The following is a 27,047-nucleotide window of genomic DNA, read 5'->3' on the forward strand; positions in this document are numbered from 1 at the left end:
TCTAGTTAGTAGGAGGCTACCCACTGCATTCCATTTTGCCCCATCCTCCGTGGCGTGCTGCTTCCGAGCCCCTTGGTCCTCGGTCAGTGACTGTCAGACTCCGCTCGGATCGTCCAAGATCCCTCCGGGGTGGTGTAGGGTCCCCGGGGCGAGGGCGGGCTGGTAGAGGGCGCCCGTTGCTCCGCGCGCGTCCTGACGCGGGGACTAAGGCGCGGCCCCGGCACAAGCGAGGCCTGGGTGGGACAGGAGCCGCTCGGCGGACCGGAATCGCCGAGGTGGGGTTGGAGGGTCTTCGAGGTAACTTTGGGGCATTGATCCAGGGTGTGCCTTCCGCGCCGCAAGCGGCCACTGGGATTTCGAAGACCACTTCCTTAATAACCCCACTTTGCACAGATGGGGAAACAGAGGCCCAGGTGGGCGATGGCCGGCATTGAGTCCCACAGTCAGCACGGGAGGAGTCAGGGCAGCGCTGAAAGGGTTAATTCACATCGAGCCCAACAGCTGAGCAGACGGAACTCGGTTAAGAAACTGGGCATCTCCGGTGCCTACTAGAAACCCGTGCAGTAAAAAACTGGGTGGCGGGAGCGGAGGGCGGGGCGGGCGGCCGGGCCCCAGCCCTTTAAACTCTGCGCGCGGGAACCGCAGCCCAACAGCCTCGGGCGGGCGGGGCCGAGAGGGACGCGCGGCACCGCCGGCCAACGACCACCCCTCGGCCCCTCCTCCCCGAAGACTTTCCAGTCCCCAGCTCTCCGCCAGCCCTCCCTGCACTCCCCCTGCAGCCCCCGCCCTCGCAAACCCCGCGCACAGTGAGGGCGGGGCCCGGGCGGGTGCGTCTCGGCTAGTGGCGATGTCGCGCGCTCCGCTGGAGTTTCGAACCCAGTTGGCCCTCGAGGCTGAAAAAAATATAACAGCGGTGGCCAATGGCGTGGCAGAAAGGACCCGCGCGCAGACCCGGCCCCGCCCCGCTGGGCTAGAAAGAAGTCCAGGTCTGGCCATTGGCTCGCGCAACCTGTCACTCGCCGCTGCGGCCAGCGGGCAGGGGCCTTGCGGTGATTGGTTCCGCCCAGGCGCGAAATGTAACGCGGGAAAAGCCGGAGCGGGGACCGCGGCAGCAGGTTGTTATTTTCGGGGTCTCGGTCCCGCGCGTCCTGGTTTCCTGTCACCGCCAGGGCCAGGCTGCCCGCTGCTTCCCGCGTTGGGGAATACAAAGAGCGGAGGGCGGCTTGACCAGGGCTGGGGTCCGGCCCTGTCTGCCAGGTGCCGGCCGTGCCGCTCAACTATTTGGTGGCCGCTGCGCAGGATTCCGGGAAACGTCCGCCTGCCATGAGCCGGCGGGACTGAGCTAGTGACTTTGAGCAGCGCGGGAGAGCGAGCGAGGGACCGGACCGGTGCTCAGGGAGTGCGGCCGAGGACCGCCAGAGGTGCGGATCGGGGCCGGGCGATGATCCGGGGCGTGGAGGTGCCTATGGGGGACAACCCCCCGCAGCCACCACCCGTCATCTTCTGCCACGACTCCCCGAAGCGGGTGCTGGTGTCGGTCATCAGGACAACCCCGATCAAGCCCACGTGCGGCGGCGGAGGGGAGCCGGAGCCGCCGCCGCCACTCATCCCCACCAGCCCCGGCTTCAGCGACTTCATGGTGTACCCGTGGCGTTGGGGCGAGAACGCACACAACGTGACGCTCAGCCCCGGGGCCGCGGGGGGTGCCGCCTCGGCCGCCCTGCCCGCAGCCGTCGCCGAGCACTCGGGGCTCCGGGTCCGGGGCGCGCCCCCGCCCGCCGCCTCTGCCGCCGCCGCTTCGGGAGGTGAGGACGAGGAGGAAGCGAGCAGCCCAGATAGCGGCCACCTCAAGGTGAGCGGCGCGGGCGGGCGGGGCCCGGGGCAGCCGAGGGCCCGTTAACGGCGCGGCCCACCAGCCGGCAGCGTCTGGGGACGCGGCGGGCGGGGCGGGGCCGAATTTAAAACGCGAGGTCTCTCCGGCTGCGGCGGGGGTGGTGGCGGCGGCTGACAGGATGCTGACGTCACTGCCGCGCGCCAAAAACCGGCTCCCGCGGGGGGGGGGCGCGGTGACTGGGCGGTGATCACGTGACCGGCCGGTGGGGGCGGGAGACCCAAGGCATCCCTCCTGCAGGTGCAGTCGGCGGGAGCGCGGCCTAGGGCCGCAGGGGAGGCGCGGTCAACCGCTATTGCAATCGGCTCTGCAGACTGCAGAGTCCTCTGGCCGAGAGGGAGGGAGGGGACTGGGGGATTTGAGTGGTTCCACCGAGTGCGGGAAGGGAGCGCAATTCCTGCTCCATCACTGCAGATCGCCCGAGCCCTGCCAAAGATGCCCTGCAGAGACAGCCGAGAAGAGAGAAGACTTAAGGGCGTTTTCCTCAGTTGAAGTTGGGCCCTCGCTGCCTTTCATTTTTCCAGCATATTACTTGCAAGGTGCTGAGAGCACACAGTGGAATGGGACGCTAAAATTGCTTGCAGTCTCAGACTACTTAGAGCTGGGAAGAATGTGACCACCTATTAAAATCTACATTGTAGAGATCAGGCAACTGAGGCTTAGAGCGATTGACAAGTGACTTCCTCGAGATCGCACAACTAGGTAGTGGCAGACCTAGAACTGTGGTGGAATTTTAGGGTCTTATACTCTGTAAGTGCTCAATAAAGGTGCTCAATAAATATTTGTGTAATGGATGGTGCTAATATAAGGTTAATATCCAGGTTCCATTTGTTAAGTGGCTGCATAAGATAAGCAATTTGCTAAAAATAAAACAAGTAAATCGCCTAGTGGCTAAGTGTATCTGTATTGGCAAATAGTGTATGTACAAATTGAAACAAGTTTGGTCATGATTTTACATGCAGTAAGTAGCAAGGATGTTAAAATTCCACATTAGGCTTTGAAGAAATTGATAAACTTTGTTACTTATGGCACTGTTATTAAAGAACTCTAAAGTTACAAAACTATATTCTTTTGATACACTTCAACTCTTGAAACTGCACCTCAGTAAAAGTGTTAGACAATGAACAGAAGTGTTTATAGTATTGCTGAGTATTAGTGAAGGGGACAATCGCTGTTGGCTGACTCTTGGTAGCTGCTAGTAAGATGAATGGGTATTCTAGATATTTTTCTGTTAACATATTTACAAGTTTTAGTCTTTTTTTTTAAAAAAATACATTACATCATACAGTTGAATATAAAGGCATAAAGCATACATGCACAAATACTTGTGTAAGATTTTGCATTTGTGATTTTATTCTTAATTATAACTTAATCTAATTTTGGATAACCCAAGAAGATTAATGTTGTCATAGACAAATGAAATCTATAGGTATGTTCTTTTTGGCATAAAACAGAATTATCTTCATACAAACCTTTCATAAAAGTTGCTAACACAATTTATGGGTTTGAGATTTATTTCCATGTTGTCTATCTCTTTTGAGAAATAAAATATATCAAAAGTTGTGAAGAACATGTAAAAGTGAAAATGTTTTACATTTCTCCTTTTTTCCCTTCTTTCTCATGCAGTCTTTCTTACTATAACTGTTTCCTAAACTATTTGATAAACTGATTTTAACTTGTCCTTTTATTGATGAAGCAATCCCAATACAACTCCAAATATTCATTCACTTAGCTTCCCCACCTTAAGGGAGAAAGATCTGGAATACACCTTTATTTGAGGAATACCTAGTTTGATTTGTGGTCAATACACTGGCCTAGAGATAGGGAGTCCCAGCCCCTTTTTCTTTGTTTTGCTTCTCTGAAGAACTCGTGGTTCTTAATCTCCATGTAGTCAAGAGTAAATTATTCTGAATAAGTCTGCTCATTTTGGGGGAAGATGGGAGACAAGTTTGTAATACAGCCAGTGCCAATAACATGCTCCCTGCCTCCCATATGCTACTTAGAGGCACCAACAGCTGTGGGTTTGAGAACATCATTTGTGTTCACTTACTATCTATTTGTTGCCCCTGCTCCCAGGGGAGTTGTTAACATCTGAGTCCTGCACACCCTGTGTCAGCTTTCTTTTGCTCTTTTGTTTCTTCTTGCCCAACATTGCTTCCCCTGCCTGTGGGGAGAACATCAGTCATCTGCCAATTTATTTTGGCCCCTCATCCCAAGATTGCTTAACCTTATTGGTGTATAATTATACATTATCTTCTTCTGGGTTGTAGAATTCTGGGAGGGAAGAGAGCAGGTCTAACTTACCTTTGCCATTGGATATTCCAAGCCTCCCCACCTTGTGCCCTCTAGTTTGACTGCATTCATGAGCTTACTTCTCCACTATGGGACCCATGGGGTCTGGCTTCTCAGATACTGTTCACCCTTCAGGACCTGCCAGCTGCCTAACCTGCACCTCCTTTCTATCTCCTGAGCACTTCAAACATTTAGGATGCGCAGTCTTACACATAGCTTAGTGCACAGTAATTTTTTATCACCACCATGTTAAACCTAACATCATGTTAGCATAGTACCCACCATTTACCGCCTGGCACAGAGTAAGCACTTCATAATGTTAGCAGCAAATTACCAGATTCTGTTGAGCATTTTTAAATTATTTAATTCATTTAATCCTGTTTACCGGATGAGAAAGGAGAAATTAGAGCCCCCAAGATAAAGTTTAGTTAAGATCATATGTTAAGTGGCAGAACTGATTGGAACATTCCAGAGCCCTTGTTCTTAAACCCTACGCCTGTGGTCCCCAAGTCTCGGTACCGTTTAGGGACCTGGCCGCAGAGCTCCACCTAACCCCCTCCCTCTCACCCCCGTCCGTGGAGAAATTGCCTTCCATGAAATTTGGGGCGGTTGGGGGATGGGCAAGCGAAGCTTTATCTGTATTTACAGCCGCAATGGCTCCCCCATCCCCCTCGTCCCCCCCCCCACGCCCCTGTCCGTGGAAAAAAGGCTGGGGACCGCTGCCCTACACCATGTTTGTGTGTCACGTGTAAATTGACTTTAAGAGCTTATTTTATTTTTTAAATATTAAGCTGATTAAGTTGGCGTATGAAATATATACTGTTTATAGCCTATCTATATCTCAATTGAGATGCTTTATGAGAGTGCACACAATTCAGGCTCATCCAAGCACCCTGGGAGGCTGAGGGGGCAGGATTGCTTCAGCCTAGGAGTTTGAGGTTGCAGTGAGCTATAATGACGCCACTGCACTCTACCGGGGCAACAGAGTGAGACTCTGTCTCAAAAAAAAAAAAAAAAAAAATGCACACAATTCAATAGCTAAACTGTAATAAAGACTTGGGATGTTATGAAGCTAGGTCAAGGTGGGAGGTAGACTTAAGAAGCAGATATTCAAGTAGAAAGTTTGGGTCTAAATCTCAAAGCAAAAAGGGATATAGGATCGTTTATATTTTCTCATCAAGGTACATACACCTCCCTCTAAGACCTATTTTTATTTTCCTTCTAGGTTGTGTTTATGACCTTTATTTGAATTTTACTTGTATAAAAATGTGTCAAGGACTTTTAGGGGTTTTTTTAGTCATCACTTGACTGCACACTTTCAAAATCACTAATATACCTTTGGGGGTATGGAGATTCTGTTTTAAAAATAACATTTACTAAAGTATGCAAAAGTTTTTGGCAATTTAACCATATTGCCTCTTTAAATTTCATGCTAGCATTGCTTTTTCTTCTGAATCGGCAGTCTTGACAAGATTGGTAAGGTGCACTTGGTTGCTAATAAGTTAACATTCTGTAATTGTTAAAGGGTGGCTAGAAACATAGTTTTCTTAGTATTGTTAAGGCCAAAATGAAAATGATGGTCCTCTTTAAGTAACATTGCTTACTTTAATATGTATTGTTAAAAGATGCTCTTTATTCACTTATTTAGGGCATTGGGTGATTATTTGCCTTGTCCTATTTTCTCATCTAAAAGAGGCATTTAGTGAACTCTTCCTACATATGATCCCCATATTGTATTATATTCTATCTTTCAGCCCTCCATTTCTCATTTGGAGCATACAAATGTATTGCTTGTGGTGGAAACAAAGTCTTTCTTAGAGTTGCTGAGAGGCAAGCTATATGGTTAATTTTTTATGCCTCCCCCACTATTAGACATGCTTATTAATAATAGTGGTTAATATTAAAATTTTGATATTAGTTAACTAATGAGTTATTTCAAATTGTAATAGACTCAAAAATGCATTTTTACATATTTAAAAATATTAGTGAAAGAATTCTTTCATGGCAGAGGACTTGTATTACTAAAGTTGTTAATTAACCTGATTTTCCTGTCCCATTTCTTTTTTTTTTTTTTTTTTTTTTTTGAGACAGAGTCTCACTCTGTTGCCCTGGCTAGAGTGCTGTGGTGTCAGCCTAGCTCACAGCAACCTCAAACTCCTGGGCTCGAGCAATCCTCCTGCCTCAGCCTCCCAAGTAGCTGGGACTACAGGCATGTGCCACCATCCCCAGATAATTTTATATATATATATATTTTTAGCTGTACATATACTTTTTTTCTATTTTTAGTAGAGATGGGGTCTCGCTCTTGCTCAGGCTGGTCTCGAACTCCTGAGCTCAAACAATCCGCCCGCCTCGGCCTCCCAGAGTGCTAGGATTACAGGCGTGAGCCACCAGCTGCAGTGGCATCCTAATAGCTCACTGTAACCTTAAACTCCTGGGCTCAAGTGGTCCTCCTTCCTCAGTCTCCCAAGTAGCTGGGACTATGGGTGCACACCACTACGCCTGCCTAATTTTTTCTATTTTTAGTAGAGACAGGGTCTCACACTTAGGCAGGTCTTGAATTCCTGACCTCAAGCAATCCTCCCGATTCAGCCTCCCAGAGTGCTAGGATTACAGGCATGAGCCACTGTGCCTGGCCAGTGCTAAGTTTTTAAGTTGGGAAGGATGAGTCCTCCTGCTTTGTTCTTTTTTCAAGATTTTTTGGCTCTTTGGAGCCTCTTGCAATTCCATATAAATTTGAGGATCACTTTTTTCATTTCTGCAAAACAGGCCACTGATATTTAATAGAGATTGCATTGAATCTGTAAGATTGCTTTGGGTAGTATGGCTATCTTATTGGTGTTAAGTCTTCCAATCTCAGAACTATATCCCATAAGTTTTGGTATGTCACATTTTCATTTTCATTTATGTCAAAGTATTTTCTCTTTCTCTTGTGATTTCTTCTTTGACTCATTGGCTATTTAAGAGTGTGTTTAATTTCTACATATTTGTTCTTGTTTTCCTTCTATTGTTGACTTAGAGTTTCATTCCACGTGGTGAAAGAAGATAATGAGACTTGTCTTGTGGCTTAATGTATGGTCTGTGCTGGAGAATATCTTTGTGATTCTTCTGACTAGGTGTCCTATCCATTATTGAATGTGGGGTATGAAGTCTCCAGCTATTTTTGAACTATTTCTCCCTTTAATTCTGCCAATTTTTGCTCATGTATTTTGGGGCTCTGTTATGTGTATGCTTTTATAATTGTCTTATCTTTTTCTGTACTTTCACTTTTAACTTATTTTTGGATTTAAAGGGAGTGTCTTATAGATAGCATGTAGTTGGACCAGGTTTTTTTTGTTTGTTTTAAAGTCCATTCCATTAATTTCTGCTTTTTAATTGGAGAGTTTAACTTATTTACATTTAAATTACTGTTAAAGAAGGACTTCTGCCATTTTATTATTTTCTGTGCCTTATGTTTATTTTGTTTCTCAATTTTTCCATTGACTTTTTATATGTTTAAGTGATTTTTTATAGTGTGTCATTTTCATTCCTTTCTTGTTTCCTTTTTTAAAAAACTTCTTAGTGGTTACCCTGAAAATTTCAATAAACCTTTTAAATTTATAATAATCTACTTTGAACTAATACTACCTTAGTTTCAATCATATACAAAAACTCTACTCCTATACACCTCTGTCCATCCCCCTTTATGTTGTTGTCTTAAATTACATCTTTATATATCATGTCCCATCAACGTGGATTTATAACTATTGTTTTATGCATTTGACATTTGTCTTTTATGTAGGAAAGAAGAGGATTTAAAACCCAAAATATCTGGTGTTTGTATTTACCTATGTAGTTACCTTTACCAGTGTTCTTTATTTCTTCATATGGCTTTGAATTATTGTCTAGTATCCTTTAATTTTTACAAGAACTCCCTTTAGCATTTTTTGCAGGGCAGATCTACCAGCAATGGACTTTTGTTTATCTGGGAATGTCTTAATTTCTTCATTTTTGAAAGATAGTTTTGCTGGATATATAATAGAATTATATATTTTTTTCTTTTTTATTATTATTATTATTTTTGGAAACCAGGTCTCACTCTGTTGCCTAGGCTGGAGTGCAGTGGCACTGTATAGCTCACTGCTGTCTTGTACTCCTGGGCTTAAGTGATCACCCCAGCTCAGCCTCCCAAGTAGTTGGGGCTACAGGTGTGCACTACCACACCCAGCCTATATTTCTTTTTTCAGAACCTTAAACATGTCATCCCACTGCTTTCTGTAATTCCTCCTGAGAAATCAGGTGTTAATCTTATTGAGGACCCCCTTATACATCATGAGGCACTTCTTTCTTGTAGTTTTCAAAATTCTTTTGTCTTTTGACAATTTGATTACAATGTGTGTTGGTGTGGATCTCTCTTTGTATTTATTCTTAAAGATTTGTGTCTTATCAAATTTGGGAAATTTTCAGCCATTATTTCTTCAAATATTCTTTCTCGCCTTTTCTCTCTTGCCTCTGGGACTCCAGTTATGTGTTTGGTGGTATGCTTTATGTTGTTTCACAGGTGTCTTAGGCTCTGTTCATTTCTCTTCATTTTTTTTCGTTTCTGTTCTTCAGAGTGGGTAATTTCAACCGACCTCTCATCAAGTTTGCCCATTCTTCTAGTTCATAGCTGCCTTTGAAACCCTTTAGAGAATTTTTTTCATTTCAGTTATTGTACTTATCAGCCCTAGAATATCTATTTGGTGCCTTTTTATAATTTTTGTCTCTTTATTGGTATTCTGTTTGTTGAGACATTGTTCCTCTGGTTTTATTTGTATTCTTTGTGCATGGTTTCAATTAGCTCATTGAGCATATTTAAGATAGTAAAGTCTTTGTCTACTAAGTCCACCGTCTATTCTTCTTGGTCTCTTTCTCTTAATTTCTCCTACATATGTACTATACTTTTTTTTTATTTCTTTGCATGCTTTGTAATATTTTGTTGAAAACTGAATGTTTTAACTATTATAACATGATAACTCTGGAAATTAGATTCTTCTTGCTCCTCAGAGTTTGTTTTTTGTCGTCTGCTGGGTTGTAGTTGTTTAGTGACTTTTCTAAACTATTTTTCTAAACTGTATTCTTTGTTGTATTTGTTCTCTAAAGTCTGTTTCTTTAGCTTGTGTTCAGCTAGTGTTTCGAGAGAGGTTGTTTTTGAATGCCTGGAGCTCCCCTGCTGCCCCGCCCCTGCACTAAAAAAAAAAAAAAAAAAAAGGAAAGAGAGGGAAAAACCTTCTCCCAGAATTGCAGAATGGCTCTGTGTTGGGGCACACTTTCAATGCTTAGCCATGCTGTTTGCAACTCTACCTTAGCCTTCATTTCCTACTTGTGCTGAGCTTAAAGATCATCCAGAAGGTCTTTTCAGATCTTTTCTGAACATGCTTCCTGCCCTTTCTAAATTCCTATGTTTAGTAAGTTAGGGTACTTTTTGGTGCCCTAATTTCCCAAGGAAACTTCCTCCCAGCTTTCCTCTCAGGCTTTTGGAGCGTCTGTTTGCCTTCACTGAACTCTTTTGCCCCAAGTAGCAGCAGGTTGTTATTTGCCTTACAAGGGTTTTCAGCAGTGCCCTCTGCTGCCACTTTTCTGCCCTGAGAGAGTTCCAAGTTATTCCAAACAAAGACAAATGGCTTGCTTTGTGTCAGCCCTTTGGTAACCCCCAGGCTCTAAACAGACGAATGTAATTATTTCAGATTAAGGTCTACTCTTCTCTCTCTGGAAGCAGGGACTAGGGACTAGGTTCGCATACTGAGAATGCAGGCTGCTGTCTTCTGGACATCACTGGGAAAGGGAAAAATAAAGGGCAAGCAAGAATGCTGTAAAGCTTTCCTACTGTTTTAAGTTCTCTTTTTCTTGATTCAGTGTTTGCTGAGTTGCTGTAAATCTATATTTTCTGGCATTATGACAAAGCTGATTCTGACAGTTTTTGCAAGATTTTTCAGTCATCTGTGGCAGGGTGGGCTGTTGGAGCTACCTGTGCTGCCATTTGTGCTGATGTCACTAAAGAAAGATTTTCAAAAATTATCTTTTATGATATGTTACTTTAATGAGTAGAGTCCAGTACATTATATATATTAACGTTTATAAAAATTGTTAACAGGATGGAATCCGACGTGGTAGACCCAGAGCAGATACTGTCCGAGATTTAATAAATGAAGGGGAGCATTCATCCAGCAGAATCCGTTGTAACATCTGTAATAGAGTGTTTCCACGGGAGAAATCGCTCCAGGCTCACAAGAGGACTCATACAGGTAAGTTGAGCAAATCTTAGAGACTGCCAGAAGTAATACTTAACTGAAAGCTGATTTGATGTTTGGGGGCCTATAAATTAATTTTTCAGTTACCTTATATTTCCTATGTTACCACTATTTGTTGTGAAGTTTTCAAAAATAGGCACTGTGTTGTCATTTTCTCTTTGGTGGAGAGTGGTGGTTTTATGAACACTGGTTCTTTGTGACTTCTAAGGTTATCATGGTAATTAATACATATGTCATAGTCATGTTATTGCCAAATTTTGTTCTACCCTCTATCTACCTGAATTTTACTTGATATGCTCTTAAGTTATCTGTATAATTGTTAAATTATTCATTTGTAGGCCAAATACTAAAACAGCAATTGTCAAGTTTTTAGTAGAGTTTCTAGAGTCCTCAGGTGTCATCAGCATGTTTGACCCAACCATTAAACCCACAGTGAACCATGATCTTTCGGAATTAAATGTATTATAGATAGCTATCCCAAGATTATTATGCATTTTATGTATATGTAGACATTATATTTGCATTTTATATGCCATATAGAAAGCCAAAAAAATAACTTACAGAGGGCCCTTGTTCTCTCTATAAAGTTGGCATGTAATGATTTACAGATGAGGAAACTGAGATGGCAAAAAACCAATTACCACTGGCTCACAATCTCTCAGACTCCTAAGTCTAGAGCTGTGCTACCCACTGCAGTTCCACTAGCACGTGTGACTTTTGAGCACTAATTTCAGGTATTTCTTTTTGCTTTTTCTAATGTGGCTTCCATAAGTGGTTCACATTATATTTTTATGGGCAGTACTGGTTTAGAACTTGGGCTTTTAGCCCTCAATCCCCTGTTTTTTCCCCTGTGTTTAGGTGATCACCTGTTTTCCATTTTTTTCTTACTTTTGGTTTTTGAAAAGATACATTTTAATGATATGATATAGTTTTTTTAGTTAAATCCCTGAAAAGGGGTAATGTTTTAATTTTCAATTATTATAAACTAAGGTAGCTAGAGGTTTTGACTTTAGATACCATTAGTAAAATGATTATTTAATGAAATATTCTAATTTTGAGAATTTTTATGTTTTTTTCAATCTAAATATTCTGAAATCCACCCCCCCCCCAATAACTGGTTCACAGGCCACAGAGTGCTTGTTGCCAGTGTAGGCAAGAATCAAGACCATGTGGCATAATGAAGAGAGCCCCGAGTCCCTGTCCTGATCTCGACTGACCCACTGTGTGTCACCTGATACCCCACACCTCAGCCTATGACGCTGTATACAGGGAGCTGAACCCAAGATCCCTAAGGGGTGGTTAAACTCTAATAGTATATACCTTTTAAAAAGCTTTCCTCTTACTATTTTAAATAATCCCCCATATCCTTGTGTTCAACTATCAAAACCATTATTGTTCTTTGAGTCATATTGGAAAAACCAGTGTATAATTGTTGATTAAAGAATATTTTTCAAGAAATAATAAGTTGAATTATGATTGAACAACCTTTTTGAGTACTTTGAGCCTAGCACTGTATTGTCAATAGGAATTTAAATGAAATATAAGACATTATGAGTCTTTATAGAAGGAGACTATCATGATGCATAGAAAACACGGAGGCTAAGTTAATGAAGGTATACAAAGTCCAATTATTTGGAGGTAAGAAGAGTTTCGCTGAGAGCCTACAGGATTGGGAAGATATGAATGGGCAGAGAAGATAGGATTGTCAAGGATTAGAACAAGATGAGAAACTGCCTCCTGGCTGGAATGACTCTTGGGGAAGTAAGGATAAACCTGACCCTCCAACCCAGTAGCTAATAAAAGGTTGGTGAGATTTGCATATAGTGCAGATATTAGGGGACCATTTAAAAGTCAGCAGATAAGTTTTGCTGTCTAAGGAGTGTAATAGTGTTTGGGGTGGTTTAGGGGCTAGTTTTTTTGTTTTGTTTTTTTTTTGCAGGGGTGGGCTAGACAAAAGCAGAGTTCTCTGTCAGGTTCTCGGGAAGTGGTGTGTAGGGGGGAGACGAGAAGCCAGCTAGGAGGCTGCATTCTAGTGGGAGGGGCTGCCAGTCTGACCAGGAGGATCTGCGGTGGGAAAGCAGGAGTGGGAGACACTGTGAAGAAGCAGCAAGAGCTAGTGATTTGGAGTATGGGGGATAAAAAGTATGGGATAAGCTGAAGATGAGAACTTTAAGGACTGGAGCCTGAGTACCTGGAGGGTCAAGGCCTAAGAAAATATTGTGCTCCCCAGTGGATAGCTGCTGGACTTCATCCAAGTGCTGCTGTTAGCATTTCTACTTGCTGCTCTGAAGGGCCTGTGACATGTTTTACTGTTGTTTGGAGTCGTGACCTATATAGGGGTTGTTTCTCTCCCTACCCCCTTCCTCGTCTTGCCTTGTTTCAGACATAATATATAACATCTATCTACTTAGGTGAGAGACCCTATCTGTGTGACTATCCAGACTGTGGAAAAGCCTTTGTTCAAAGTGGGCAGCTCAAAACACATCAGCGTCTTCACACCGGAGAGAAACCATTTGTTTGTTCAGAAAATGGTACGGTGTTAGAAGTTAAATTTATGGGATAACTAGTTGTGAGTTAACAGTTAAAATATCTTTCACTTGAATTTTTGGGGGGGACAGACTTTTGTTATAAATTTTATAAAACATCATAAGCTTTCTTGCTTGTTAATTGTGATCCATGCTGAATTTCTTAGAAATAATTTAGTTTTAAATACAGTATTCTTTTTAGATGAAAACTTTTGAGGGTAATTAAAAACATTATATCCAGTTGTAGGCAGTAGAAAAATCTTTATAAAAGTAAATACAGCTTTTATAGTAAGTTTTTATGTAGGTTTTAAACTATTAAATTGAAATAAGCATATTGTCTTAAGTGATTTTCTTCCTCTCATCACAATTTCTAAAGATATTTTTGTTATGCACATTTTCACATACTTAATAGTATATTTGAAATCCATAAGCTGGGCATGGTGTCTTTAGCTACTCAAGAGGCTGAGGCGGAAGGTTTCTTGAGCCCAGGAATTTGAGGTTACGGTGAGCTGTGATGGGGCCAGTGCACTCCAGCCTGGGCAACACAGCAAGACCCTGTCTCTAAACAAAAAAGAAAACGAAAAAGAAAACAAAGAAACTCAATATAATTCTGTGCCATTGCTCTGTAGTTTTCTTGATTATTACAAATGTTACAAGTATCTACAGACTTCTTCATTTAGTGCATTTGCTTAAGCATGGTTACTTCAATGTTGGATATTGAATATTTAATTTGTTTTTAAAATTTTCTTGTTACCAACAAAGCTGAGGGGAACATTTTGCATTTATAGCTCTGTTCATCTTTTCTGATGTTTCCTTATGATAGATTCTAAGAATGGAATTCCCAGGTCAGAGGTTTTGAACAATTTTATGACTTGTGCTAATAAATCACGTCCCTGTGGGGTTGGACACACTTACATGGCCATGGCCAAGTTATGACAGAACCATCTCCTTGTTCCCCTCACTAGCATTGATAAGACTGTGCTTAGGCTCATTTGGTTGTTTCTCCTCCAAGTTATAGAAGGCTAAATCTCACCATCTTAATTTACTTTTCTTGGGTGCCAGTGAAACTGAACATTTTCCATATGCTCTTTGCTGGATGTCCAGATTCTGACAAGTGTTTCTCTTCATGTTTTGAAGGCTGCCTGAGCAGATTTACCCATGCAAACCGCCACTGTCCCAAGCACCCTTATGCCAGGCTGAAGAGGGAGGAGCCTACGGACACACTCAGCAAGCATCAGGCTGCGGACAACAAGGCTGCCGCCGAGTGGTTGGCAAAGTAAGGCACTCTGTCTTTAGTCCACTGTGAGGATACCTGTCGAGGGCTTGGGTTTGTGTTAGGGACTTTTGCAGTCCTCTCATCTTAAGTAGGTTGCATTTATACACATTTTATAAAATAATTCGAAGTGACCCCTTATTTCCTACAGAATTGTTATGAGTGGTATTAGCATCTGTGTGTGATAGAAAACTTCAATATGATAATTAGCCTGAGTGCTTGGACTGTTTATTTTAAAAAGAATTAAACATTTGCATTTTTTTCTTGTGAATTATCAGTTGGCTGCATAATAGAGTAAGGGTGGTATTCTTAAGTTTTTGAGTAAACTGTGTTACAGATGTTAGTGACTTTGACGTATTTTGTGAGTTTAATGTTTTACATAGTTAACTCTATCAGAAGTTACCATCTCTGGCCAGGTGCGGTGGCTCATGCCTGTAATCCTAGCACTTTGGGAGGCTGAGGCGGGAGGATTGTTTGAGGTCAGAGGTTTGAGACCAGCCTGAGCAAGAGTGAGACCCTGTCTCTACTAAAAATAGAAAAATTAGCGGGTCATGGTGGTATGGGCCTGTAGTCCCAGCTACTCAGGAGGCTGAGGCAGGAGGATCGCTTGAGCCCAGGAGTTTGAGGTTGCTGTGAGCTAGGCTGACACCACGGCAGTCTAGCCTGAGTATCAGAGTGAGACTCTGTCTCAAGAAAACAAAAAATTACCATCTCTCTGTGGATAGGATAAATAGGTTTCTAATGACTTTTTCCTTCTATTTTCATATTTTACTCTAGTCTATATGATCTTTAAGGTAGTGATAGTTTAATGGCAGAAACACATTTATTCAAAAGTTGAGTATGAGATCTGGAACTGCCAGGTTTTGATTATAGAAACCTTTTAACTTCTTTGAACTTGGGTTTTTTCCTATATAAGCAAGGAAAAAAAAATATATATGTGACATCACTTTATAACTTTATAAACTGAAACACATAAAAGTAATACTGTGGTACAGAACTTTTTAAAAGAAAAGTAAACGTTTGGGAATTTTATGTCTACTATATAACTAATGTGTATGCATTTCTTAGGTATTGGGAAATGAGAGAGCAGCGTACCCCCACCTTGAAAGGCAAGCTTGTACAGAAGGCTGACCAGGAGCAGCAAGACCCCCTGGAATACCTTCAGTCTGACGAAGAGGATGACGAGAAGAGCGGGGCCCAGCGCCGGCTGCAGGAGCAGCGGGAGCGCCTGCACGGAGCCCTCGCTCTCATAGAGCTCGCCAACCTGACAGGGGCGCCGCTCCGACAGTAGCCTGGACACTGACTCTTCCACTGTACAAAAGTACTGCCCAGCGTACTTAAAAAGTAGATCCTTGGGCATAAGCTAAGCACCTTATTTGCTTATCATAGGCTGCTATTCTGTAGAAACTAATGAAGAATGTTATTGCCCCAGAATATGGGGTGAGAAAGAAATGCACTTTTTTTATATAGGAATGGATTTAATGTTTGATGTAAAGTTTTAACTATTTGTAAATATGGACTGCAGAGTACAGGGTAGAAAACTACATATTGTGGGAAGCTAGATTTTGCAAGTTTAATGCATTCATTGGAAGTAGTTCTCACAGGAAGCACTTTCTGAATAAGACATTTGTGTGAAAAACAGAATGGTACAAATAGCCAAAGAAGGTTGAAATAGATTATTTATAAGATCATTTTTAACAATGTATATTAGTATGTTTAACAATACTGTAAACACTGAAGCAAGCAAGAAAGTATAAGATACGTGTGTAAGGTAGATATTTTTAAATTGCAAAATAGTGTGCCCACTAAGACTAGAGAAATGGGAAGCTGACTATTTTGGAAGATGTTCTAAGTTATGGATTTGGAAGAAAAAAGATATTTCAGGTTCTTGGTAAGATGCACAATAGTTCAGAATTTTCAAAATTGGAGTAAAATCAGTCTTATTCTATCTTTCTGGGGCTTAAAACTTACTATAATGTTTAAGTTTGAAAAGCACTTGTCACCCCTAGCATGTAAACTTGGGAACTTTTGCACATTTCATGTTTCTCATTTGCTGAAATTGAGTGATTAATCTTGCAAAGTCTAGGTAACATGGTAATTGGTGATTTTTTTTTAATATATTATGGGCCCTGTAATGAGATTTGGCACTTGGATTTTTGTTAATAAAAGGGACATCTACAGGGTTGTTTTGTAGGGAAATGTTTTAGATCTTTTGTTAGCAAACACTAAATTGTACTGCTTATTTAGAATTATTAGCAAATGGAAGCCTCCATATTTATATTTTCAGTGCATAAAGCCACCTTCTTGCTTTACTTCGAATAACATGCCAAGCTATTTTGTGTTCACTAAATTTAGCTATCAGTTAAACACTGCAGAAAATATTAGCTACTCAAATAAGTAGGTTTCTGAAATAGTTTTAACTGCAAGTGTGTTAACTTGTGTGGTGGTTTTAAGCCATTTTCCCAAATAGATGAAGTTATTAAACACCACTTTATGTAGTGAAGCAGGAACAGAAAAATCAAGAGCTGAGCAGACCACCTCCTTTATGTAGGCAAAAACTTCCATCATTTTGGCTTCTGTTTTAAGCAGCACTAAATGACATGCATAGTATGGTAATTTACAGATTGCTTAATTGGAGTAAAACTTGGACTACTAGAGGGAAATATGGACTCTTCATATTTTTGAGGAAGTGGGATCGTACAGATATAGTTTAAACATTATCTAGAATGTAGGCTTTATCCAAAAATCCTAATGTGTTGCAGTACACAGGTAGTATAAAATATGTAGCCATGGGGAACGGGAGATATGTAAATATCTTGAAGAGGAGCAAAAATATGAAAGAAGATATGATAGTTACAAATAATGTGTATGATGAGGACATACTTTAAAAATGTAATTCCTCTGTATAATAAATCACAAACCTTTAGGGGTTTTTTTAATAAGAGAATTTATATTTGTAATGGTCTAAGAATTTTGTTTGTAATCTGGTATATAGAATTTTAACTTGGAGCACTTATAAGCCTGTTAAGACAGAGTATAGCATCTGAATTTTCTTGGTTTAGGTTTCAACATTTCTTCTAGAATTTTTTCTCTCAAGTACGATTTAAATGATCTAAAAGGCAACACTCATCAGTCTTGGGAAATTTAAAATTTGATAAACTTATCTGAAGAAGGAAAGATAGTAAGAATTTTAAAAATGCAAATATTTACCAGTTTACAGATGATAAAATTTAAGGCCCTAAAGAGTAAGGGTTTGTTTTTGTTTGTTTCTCCAGTCAGCTTTTGTTAACTCTAATAGTTATATTCACAAACATTTTTTATTTGTTTAATTGGAATAGTTTAAGAAATTATTATAACTATTTACTATAAAAACATTTTAAATGTTCTTGTTTGATATAAGCTATATACTTCAACAAAATACATTGGTATCTAAAATTGGAGGTATGTTAGGACTGCTTTTTGTTTTAAAAAATGTGGTTTACATTCAGATTTTTGAAGTGTTTTATGCTTCATATGGCTAAGTTGTAGTTTGGCAAAGTTAACAGCATAAGAATAAACATGCTGTAATTTTTAAAGATGCTTTGAATAAAAATTTATTTTAATTTAAAGTACATGGTCATTCTTGAAGCCTTTATAATTTGGTTTCCCATCAGAAATATAATATACTAGCTATGTTATAATAACTTCTAAAAGAGACATCACTTATAGCCCTATATTCATCCATCAATATTATTTCAGTGCCGTTTCATCTCAGGCATCTCTTCTGCATAGTTGCAATCATAGTGTGGATTGTTTTTTCTTGCTTTAAAATATGGCCTTAGATTATAGATATTTTACTTTCTCATCTAGTTCCTTATTACAGTGCTAAAAATATACTGTTGTAGATAAGTGTTAGACTACTGCCAGCCCTATCACAGGCCTTAAATTAGGGTAATAAGGAACTAGGATTTCATTTCACTTATATTCAAGATGTGTTGAATCTTTCTAACTTTCTATAGTTTTGGAATAAATTTCACTTTCCCTTTATCTTGTTGGCTCGCTCCTGAATTCTTTCTTGCAGGAAGCCAAGGACCCACTTGGACTTCAAGTGGCTCCCAGCATTGGGAGTCACTTTCCTGTGTCATCCCCCATCTCCTCCATATCCCCCCCATCACCTCTTCAGTGAAGCTTCACTGATCACCCCATGTAAAACTGCAAACCCTCTTCCACTCCCACACTCCCCAATACCCTTTCCTGCCTTATTTTTTTTCTCCAGAACACTGGCCACATCTGACATAAATGTTACTAGTTTATGTATTGGTCCACTAGGTAAGCTCCATGAGGTTGGGGATTTTGATCTCTGGTTCATTTCCGTTTCCCAATTGAAAGAAACAAACAACATGGATGAGTCGCAAAAGTAACAAACGGAGCAAAAAATGCCTTAAAACAGGCGTGGTGGCTCACGCCTGTAATCCTAGCACTCTGGGAGGCCGAGGCGGGAGGATCGTTTTAGGTCAGGAGTTGGAGACCAGCCTGAGCAAGAGCCAGACTCGGTTTCTACCAAAAATAGAAGTCACGCGCCTGCAGTCCCAGCTACTCGGGAGGCTGAGGCGGGAGGAGGATCACTTGAGCCCCGGAGTTGGAGGTTGCAGTGAGCTATGATGACACCACTGCACCCCAGCCTGGGGCGACGGAGTGAGACTTTAAAGAAAAAAAAAATCCTTAAAAGTACATTAGAAATTCTAGAAAATACAAATCTAACCTAGAGTGATAGACATCAACGAGATGGGGGAGATTAACTTCAATGGGGCGCGAGGGGAACTTTTTGGGAGGGATGGAAATGTTCTATGTTGTGAGTGGCTACTCGGCTGAATGCATTTGTCGAACATCTCAAACTATGGACTCACAAAGTGTGTGTATTTTACTGTACGTAAGTGATACGTTAAACAAAAAACTATTGTAGGAGGGAAAAAAAAAGCAAAACAAACCCTAAGACGTACTGCAGTGTTTCTCCCCAAAAGAGCAGTCTGGGGGAAGGTGGGGCTTTTCAAGTGTCCCAAACGCGTTTCTGGTCCCCCCTTAGACTCAGCGGGACGGGGTACCTCCACGGTGAAGCCCAGGCGCGCAGGACCGTCCCGCGCCGGCTTTGGGGCGCCCGCAGGGGGGCGGGCCGGCATCTGAGGCTCGCGCCCCGGCCCTTCCTGTTCCTGCCGCGCCCTCTTCCCGGCCGGCTGGGGGCGGGGACGAGGCCGGGCTGGGGCCCGAGGGCCGGGCCGGTGCGCGGCCGGGGCGGGCGGGTGGCAGTGCGGCCGCGGGACATGACGGCCGGCGGCCAGGACGCGGGCGAGGAGCCCAGCGCGGCGCGGCTGCCCTCCCGGGTGGCCAAGCTGCTGTCGGCGCTCTTCTACGGGACCTGCTCCTTCCTCATCGTGCTGGTCAACAAGGCGCTGCTGACCACCTACGGGTGAGGCGGGGCCGCGGGGGCTGCCCGGGCCGGGGGAGGCGCCCGGGACGCGGGGAGCGCGGGGCTGCCTTTGCCCTCGGTGCGCTGCGGCCGCGCCCGGCCAGCCGGGCGGGTGGGGACAGTGGAAACAGGACTCTCAACTCTGCGCGTTGACCCAGGTTTCACAGGCACCCTCCCGGACCTTCGCAACTTTCTGCACTTGAAACCACAACCTGACAGAGTCAGTCTACTCTTGCTGCAGCCCGGCACGCTGCACTCCTGCTTCCTGCTGCGGGACGCCCTGCGGCAGCTGTGCTCCTAGAGCTACAGCCACATGCTTTCAAATACACCAATGAGCTGAAAAAAGTGATCCAAATGTGTATTACAAAGTGAACAATTCTTAAATCTAGATGTTCAACAATCAGATTAGTCCTGAGCTGTTAAGTCTGTTTGTATTGACTAACCATTCATTCTCAAATTACCAGCACGTTCAGGGAAAACAATTAGAAGTTCACATGAGGTACTTTTTGGGATTAGTGTGAAGTAAACCAGCAAATTTGTGCTTTCTTGAATTTATTTGTGAGAACTAGAAAATCCTGTTTCATTATGCTAGTGTTGTAGCAGTAGTGAAAGAATTGTGGATTTAGACCCAGCTCCACCAGTTCCATAGCTCTGTTTCTTGTGGCCAGTCCTATAGTCAGCCTTGTTTTTGAATGTAAATGGATAATTATAACCCAGTTAATTACATTCCAGGGCTTTGCAGGAGCTGTCATAAATGAGGTTTCTTTGTAAACTATACTTACTGTGCTACAAAAATGTAACATCAAAATTTTAGAACCCTAAGAGACCTAAGAGAGTATCTTCAGCTTTGTTATTTTCTGTTTGAGAAAACTGAGACTCACGTGAACTCAGTCGGTTACACCCTCAACAGACATTTACTAAGAGCCTACTATGTGCGGAGCCCACTGAGGCACCAGGGTAGCAGCTGTGAAAAGCACAAAACCCCTGCTCTGCTGTTTGAGTGTCAGTGGTAGAGACAGAAAATGAACAAATAGGTTTGTGAATAAACAAGGCAGTTTGAGATATGACCTGAGAGTGCCTGGGGTGGAGTAGTGTCACCAGAGCATTCCGGACAGAAGGGAGCAGCGAGTGTGACATGTGGAATGGACACGAGCTTGGTCTGCTGAAGGAACAGAGAGGTCACTGTTAGCCGGAGCTGAGTGAGCAAGTGCCACAGGGAAGTAGGCAGGGAAGGCAGGAATCAGATCCTTCTTTCATTCAATAATGTTTCCTAAGCACCTGTGATGTGCCAGGCACTGTTCTAGGCACTTGGGAAACAGAAATGAACAGAGCAGATGGAGCTTACATCTTAGTGGACCAATACATAAACTAGTAACATTTATGTCAGATGTGGGCAGCATTCTGCAGAAAAAAATAAGGCAGGAAAGGGTATTGGGGAGTGGGAGAGTGGGAGAGAGTTTGCGGTTTTAGGTGGCCGGGAGCCACTTGAAGTCCAAGTGGGTCCTTGGCTTTGTGCAAGAAAGAATTCAGGAGCGAGCCAACAAGATAAAGGGAAAGCGAGATTTATTCAGTAACTATAGAAAGTTAGAAAGTCTACTCCACAGACAGCAGAGGCAAGTTCTCCCTGTGGAAGAGAGCCAGCCCCCTGGTTCCTGTTGTCTGTCTATGTAAGCAAAGGGCTAAACCAAGGGAGGAATATTCATGGAAGGGGCAGTTTTCCTCTTGATTCTAACTGGTTGGAACTTGGCCTGCCTTTGTCTTGTTTTGATCAGGGCAATTAGAAACTTTGTTTGGAGACTTCCTGACTCAGTAATGCAATGCTGCAGCAATGCCATACCCAAAGCAGTACCTGCCAGTTCCCTGCTTCAGATAGACATTCCAGGCATGGAAGGGTGAAGAGTTTGGGTGGGAACAGTACTGAATGGGATCTGAGAGTAACTAGACTGTGTAGGGCCTTGGAGGCCACTGTCAGGGCTCTGGTGTCAGCACTGAGTGAGATGGGGGCCATGGGAGGTGTCAAGCAGGGAAGTAGTGACAGGATCTAAATCACTCTGGCTGCTGTGTTGAGAGCACATATTGGGGGACCAAGGTGGAAGCAGGGATACTGTGGATAAACAGTTTTAGTTTTAGTCTAAATGCAATTGGAAGTCCCTTGGAAGGTTTTAGTATGGGAGTGACCTGACAGAATTTGAGTGACTAAAAAGATTTCTTTGGTGAGTGGGTGGGGAACTGACAGTATTCGGAAGCCGTTGCAGTGCTGTAAGTTTAGGCTTGGGCTGGGTGGGGCATGGCAGAAGATGTGAAAGAAAGGGATGGATTTGGGATATTTTTTGGCGATCCTATGGCTGTTGATATTCTTTATAAGATCTCTACCAGTGTGTTGCAACATGTTGCTTGGTGTCTATGGGAAACACAACGCTTGCCTCAAAGAAAGGAACAAGTACATACTGTTCCTAAACCTGGATCATTTAACACATACAATGCAAGCTGATGAAAAAAGAAAAGCAAACAAACACCTACAATAAAAAACAAGAGACAGGTATTCATGAACTTGTCTGGGAGTGGCCAGTACCTATGTCACATGCAGGCTGAAGATAAGTCTCCACTTTGTGGTCTAGAGTGAGAGAGGTGCCAACTCTCAGTCAGTGCCTCTGAAAACACGTGTCCTCTTGTTGGAAGCAAATGCCAGTAAACACTGGCCGATGCTTTGGGGGGGAAGGGCAGTGTCCAACCAGAAAGAATTAATATATACTCTAACCTTTCCATCTTTAAAATTTTGGGTTCCATAATTGAAGGAGAAAATGGAGTTTTTGCCTTCCTAAGGCAAAACTTCGTTATAAACCTTGTAAGTAAACATTTCACATTTCTGCAACGTATTAATAATATATTACACAATTGGAGAACCCTGTTCAAATAATATGGTTCATTCTCTCCCTCAAAATGCTTTAGGCACAAATTTTTGACTGGAGGAGGGTTGGGGTGATGTGGTTACAACAATAAACCATAGAAATCTGATCTAAGCATTAGCTGTCCGAGGACAGAATGTTGTGTTGTAGGATAAAGAAAGGACCTTTGGTAATTACCTAAGTCACAGGGTCATGGGATTGTAGCTGGAGGATGTTTTTCTCTCTTCCATTTTGGGCAGATTGTTTCTGGCTGGAGTACAAACTGATGGGTGGTCTCAGTTATTTGTTAGTTTTAGTTCATTGTAATGCCAGATTCACCTCTAACAGAGAGGCCTTTGAAGAATGTGAACTGTGAGACCTGTTTGGTGTTAGAGGGGAAGGCAAGGTCATCTAGGAGTTTGTGGCCAGTTGGTCCCACTCTTGGTCTTTCAGGATCAGATTCATGAGGGCTGTGCAGGTGGTCAAGAGTTGGGTGATGTTTTTTTTTTTCCATTTTAATATTATACTCTATGACATGAAAGAATTTACTAATGATGTTTAATGACATCGACCTTAGCTGTACTCAGTTCAACAAATATTTGCTCAGTATTTGCTGTGTGCATTTGCTTCATTATGTATCCCTGGACTTTGAGATCTTTTAACCCACTGGTTTCCAAATGTGCCAGTAGCCTGGTAGTAATCACATGGAGAGTTTTTATAAAAGCTACTGAAATGGAGTCTTCATTGGTGGGAACTGAAAGTCTATATTCAAAAACAAAACCAACTCCTAATTTTCTCTTACCTTAATGAAACCCTGGCTCTCTCCTGGCTCTGCTCCCTCATTCCCCTGAGATGGGGCTGGGTCTTCTTCCCCCACCTCCTCCTCACCTTGGCCAGGAGGTGGGGTTGGGTCTCTTAGCTCCCTACTGCTCATGCTCTGTTGAGACTGGCTTTACCATCCTTTGTGTCCCCTCTGTAATGGCTCCTGGTGACTGATTTAGTGAAGTCAGTCTTCTCCACCTGGACCGGCTCAGCCTTCTAGTGACTTTAGGACCCGCACACTAAGCCATCACAGTCTGGTCTTGTCTCCAACCAACTCCTGCGCTCCACTCCCCACAGCTGCTCCTGGGACCCCATCCTCGTGAGTAAACACGCCTCTCTGTTAATGGAAAAAAAACCCAAACTCTGTAAAATAATTTAAAGAGGTTTATTCTGAGTGTGTGTGACCGCAGCCCAGAGCACATGGTTTCAAGAGGTTCTGAGAAAACGTGCCCACAGTAGCCAGGTTACAGTTTGGTTTTATACATTCATGGAAACAGGAATTACACGTAAGATCATAAGTTAATACATAGAAGGCATACATTGATTTGGCTCAGAAAGGCAAGATATCTCAAGGAGCAGTGAGACTTACACGTCATAGGTGGGTTTAAAGATTCTTTGATTTGTAATTGGATAAAGAAATGAAGCTTTGTCTAAGGCTTGGAATGTTTTAAGTCAAGGATGTCTATTAATCAGAGACAAGCCATGACACATAGACTCAAGTGATCTGTTAAGTGATGACCTTGCAGGTGTGGTTTAGGTTTTGTCTTGCATGGCCTTAGGCCCGTTAATGAATTAGTATCTTATTTTTAAAAGGAGTAACTCTACCAAAGGGAGGGGGCACAATGAGGGGTGTTTGACCTCTCTTCTCCTCATGGCCAGCAACTCAGCTTTAAGGTTTTTCTGGGCTCCCCTTGGCCAAGAGGGGGTCCATTTTTCAGTTAGCTGGGGGACTTAAGATTTTATTTTAGTTCACATCTCTAAGAATTCCACGGTAGGATATCCATTCCCTGACCTCTCAGGGCCTCCTCCTCATTTACTTCTTGCTGTATCTGTCCCTCCGGGCATCGCTTCTCTGCTCGGCCTGCTGAGAGCGCCTATTGGGGGACACGGGAGCCTCCTTTCCTTCTCTCGCTTGGGCTTGTGCTTGTCATCTGCTCGCTTCCTTCAGCAGTTGAGCAGCTCTGAGTGTCCTGGGTGGAAAAGCCACATCTGGGCTGGCTGGTGTGACTTCCAGTTGATGATGGGAACCTCTTGGGGCCCTCATTACTCCCTGCTGGTTGCTTTCTTTGTCTCATAAATGACTCTTTCACACTTTCTCCTTCATCGGAAGGCCCCATTCTCCCCCTTCCTCCTCTGATCCTTTATTGAGAAAATAGAAACCATCAAATGAGGGCCCCTCCACTCCTTCCGGCTCCAGTGGAGGGAGCGTTTTCTCCCAGTGGCAGGTCAAGCTTTCTGTGTGGCTCTGGAAGCCCACTCCTCTGCCGCCTTCCTTCCCTGCCTCTCTTCTGGCCTCAGTGGCCTCTCTTTCTGTCAGCACAAAAGCGTTCCCAAGCAAACAAAACCTCACTCTTGATCCCACATATATTCCATTTCTCTGCTTCTTTCAGAGGGTCTACCTAAAATAATGAAAAAGGTCGGAATCTAATTTAAAGAGAGTCTGTTCAAACACAAAGGTTGAGGACTACAGCCTGGGACACACTTCCAAGTTACCTTGGGGAGTGCTGTGGAGAACACAGGAGAGGCTCAAGTTTTTAAAGAAAAAAAGGACAAATCAGTGGGGGGAGTGATTACAAAAAATTGTCGTCAGGAATTCTCATTGGTTTACAGAGATAACATTGGCTAGTGATTGACTATACACTGCTGAACTATGAGGTGTGTGGCATTTTATGGCTACTTTGGCATTAGTTAGTCTAGAGCCCAAATAGCAAGTGGCTTCAAGAGGTAATTATTTAGCTCCGGGGGGGGGGGGGGGAGGGACCTGACTGCTGTTTCCTTCCACTGCCTCTCTGGGCCTGATAATTTGAAGGGGCTCACATTCCTCAGGTAGAAAATTCTTTTCTTCTTTTTTTTCCCCCATAATCTCAGTTGTCCCAAAGATGTTTTTATGGGTGTTTTTAACACTTGAATCAACCCCAGTCAAGGCTTATGCAGTGCATATTGTATGTCTTTTTAGTTTATTTTAATCTAGAAAAGTCCACCATCCCACCCACCCCACCATGATACTGACTTTTTGAAAAACCTGGGTCATTTGTTTTGTAAATGTCCCACATTGTGGATTGTCTGATTTATTTTCTGAAGTCTCAATTAACTTATTTTCCTCTGTCTTCTACCTGAAAGTTACACTGAAAGGCTTGATTTCATTCACTTTAAACCTTTCTGGCAAGGCTACTTAAGAGCTGACCCTGTGAACTTCGCTTTGCATCCTATGGGGGTCATTGCACCGCTAGTTACGCTGGCTGTATTGGATGGCTTAAGATGGGGATTGCAATAGCATCTATGTATGAAATTCAGTTTTAACTGAGGTGAATGGAGAAAAGAGAAATTGAAGTTCAACTCAAAGAATTGTTGACTTTCAAATACATATTTCTTCACTACAATGGTTACTTTTTCTTTCTTTCCTTCCTTCATTCCTTCTTTTCTTTTCTTTTCTTTTCTTTTTTTTTTGAGACAGAGTCTGGCTCTGTTGCCTGGGCGAGAGTGCCGTGGCATCAGCCTAGCTCACAGCAACCTCAAACTCCTGGGCTCAAGCAATCCTCCTGCCCCAGCCTCCCGAGTAGCTGGGACTACAGGCATGCGCCACCATGCCCGGCTAATTTTTTCTATATATATTTTTAGTTGTCCAAATAATTTCTTTCTATTTTTAGTAGAGACGGGATCTTGCTCTTGCTCAGGCTGGTCTCGAACTCCTGACCTTGAGTGATCCTCCCGCCTCGGCCTCCCAGAGTGCTAGGATTACAGGCGTGAGCCACCACGCCTGGCCTAAAATGGTTACTATTTCTTAAAAGATCCCTTTAAGATTAACAGGTGGTGAAAAATAAGAAGTTTAAGTCATTGTGTTTATTTTAAACCCATGTTTCAATTTTTGATAACAGGTATGACCTCCCTGTTATGGAAGATGAAACCGAGTGCAACTCCTTCTCGCTCTTCTGTCCTCCACATCTTGTTTTATAATGTAGCACACTAATTATAAATCCCATCCTTCTCTGAATCTGTTCTATATTTAAATGGATACAGTAGTCATCAATAGTTCTTTTACCACAATGTCTCAATTGCCAAGTTCATTATATTGATTTGACTTCCCGTTGGTGGCATTCCACTGTCAGGTTTTTTTTTTTTATGGAAAATTCCTTGCTGCTATTAATATATTAATTGTGTTGAGAATCCTTGAATAGAGTTTTCTATAGCACCTTGTGCTTTTAGATCTGAAGATTCAGTTTATTTTTTTCCCTCATGTCAAGGAAACTAATTTCTCCTTTATTTTTGAATCATCTTCTTTCTTTCTTTCTTTTTTAATTAAAATAAAAAATTTAAATTGTAGGGCGGTGGTTTGCTAAGTTGCCCAGGCTGGTTTTGAACTCTGAACTCATGGCCTCAAGCAATCCTCTGGCCTTGGCCTTCCAAAATGCTGGGATTACAGGTGTGAA

The 27,047-nt window shown here is 42.7% G+C and overlaps 2 protein-coding genes across 3 annotated transcripts in view; both read left to right on the plus strand.

Moving 5' to 3' along the window:
• The first annotated feature begins 1,041 nt into the window (after positions 1–1,041).
• ZNF367 (zinc finger protein 367) lies at positions 1,042–17,858 on the plus strand. Its single transcript, XM_045562727.1, has 5 exons — positions 1,042–1,852; positions 10,296–10,446; positions 12,864–12,983; positions 14,115–14,253; positions 15,319–17,858. Exons 1-5 carry the CDS (start codon positions 1,442–1,444, stop codon positions 15,539–15,541), a joined length of 1,044 nt encoding a protein of 347 aa, XP_045418683.1. The 5' UTR covers positions 1,042–1,441; the 3' UTR covers positions 15,542–17,858.
• Positions 17,859–19,495: 1,637 nt separating this feature from the next.
• SLC35D2 (solute carrier family 35 member D2) overlaps positions 19,496–27,047 on the plus strand; it is a 45,240-nt gene continuing 37,688 nt past the window's right edge. Inside the window, exon 1 of one of the 2 annotated variants that reach the window (XM_045562728.1) lies at positions 19,496–19,693. In XM_045562728.1, the coding sequence (XP_045418684.1) occupies positions 19,548–19,693 (146 nt within the window). In that variant the 5' untranslated portion in view covers positions 19,496–19,547. The remainder of the gene's footprint in view (positions 19,694–27,047) is intronic. The other variant, XM_045562729.1, reaches the window with a different exon arrangement.

This window comes from Lemur catta, chromosome 10, assembly GCF_020740605.2.
Source record: "Lemur catta isolate mLemCat1 chromosome 10, mLemCat1.pri, whole genome shotgun sequence".
NCBI lineage: Eukaryota > Metazoa > Chordata > Mammalia > Primates > Lemuridae > Lemur > Lemur catta.

What these genes read in the sequence shown, in the direction of transcription:
- ZNF367 (XM_045562727.1), top strand. Translation starts at nt 1,442, where the DNA reads ATGATCCGGGGCGTGGAGGTGCCTATGGGGGACAACCCCCCGCAGCCA. An exon ending in CAGATAGCGGCCACCTCAAG is followed by an intron (nt 1,853 to 10,295) that starts GTGAGCGGCGCG and finishes AATTGTTAACAG; the next exon opens with GATGGAATCCGACGTGGTAG. An exon ending in ATTTGTTTGTTCAGAAAATG is followed by an intron (nt 12,984 to 14,114) that starts GTACGGTGTTAG and finishes CATGTTTTGAAG; the next exon opens with GCTGCCTGAGCAGATTTACC.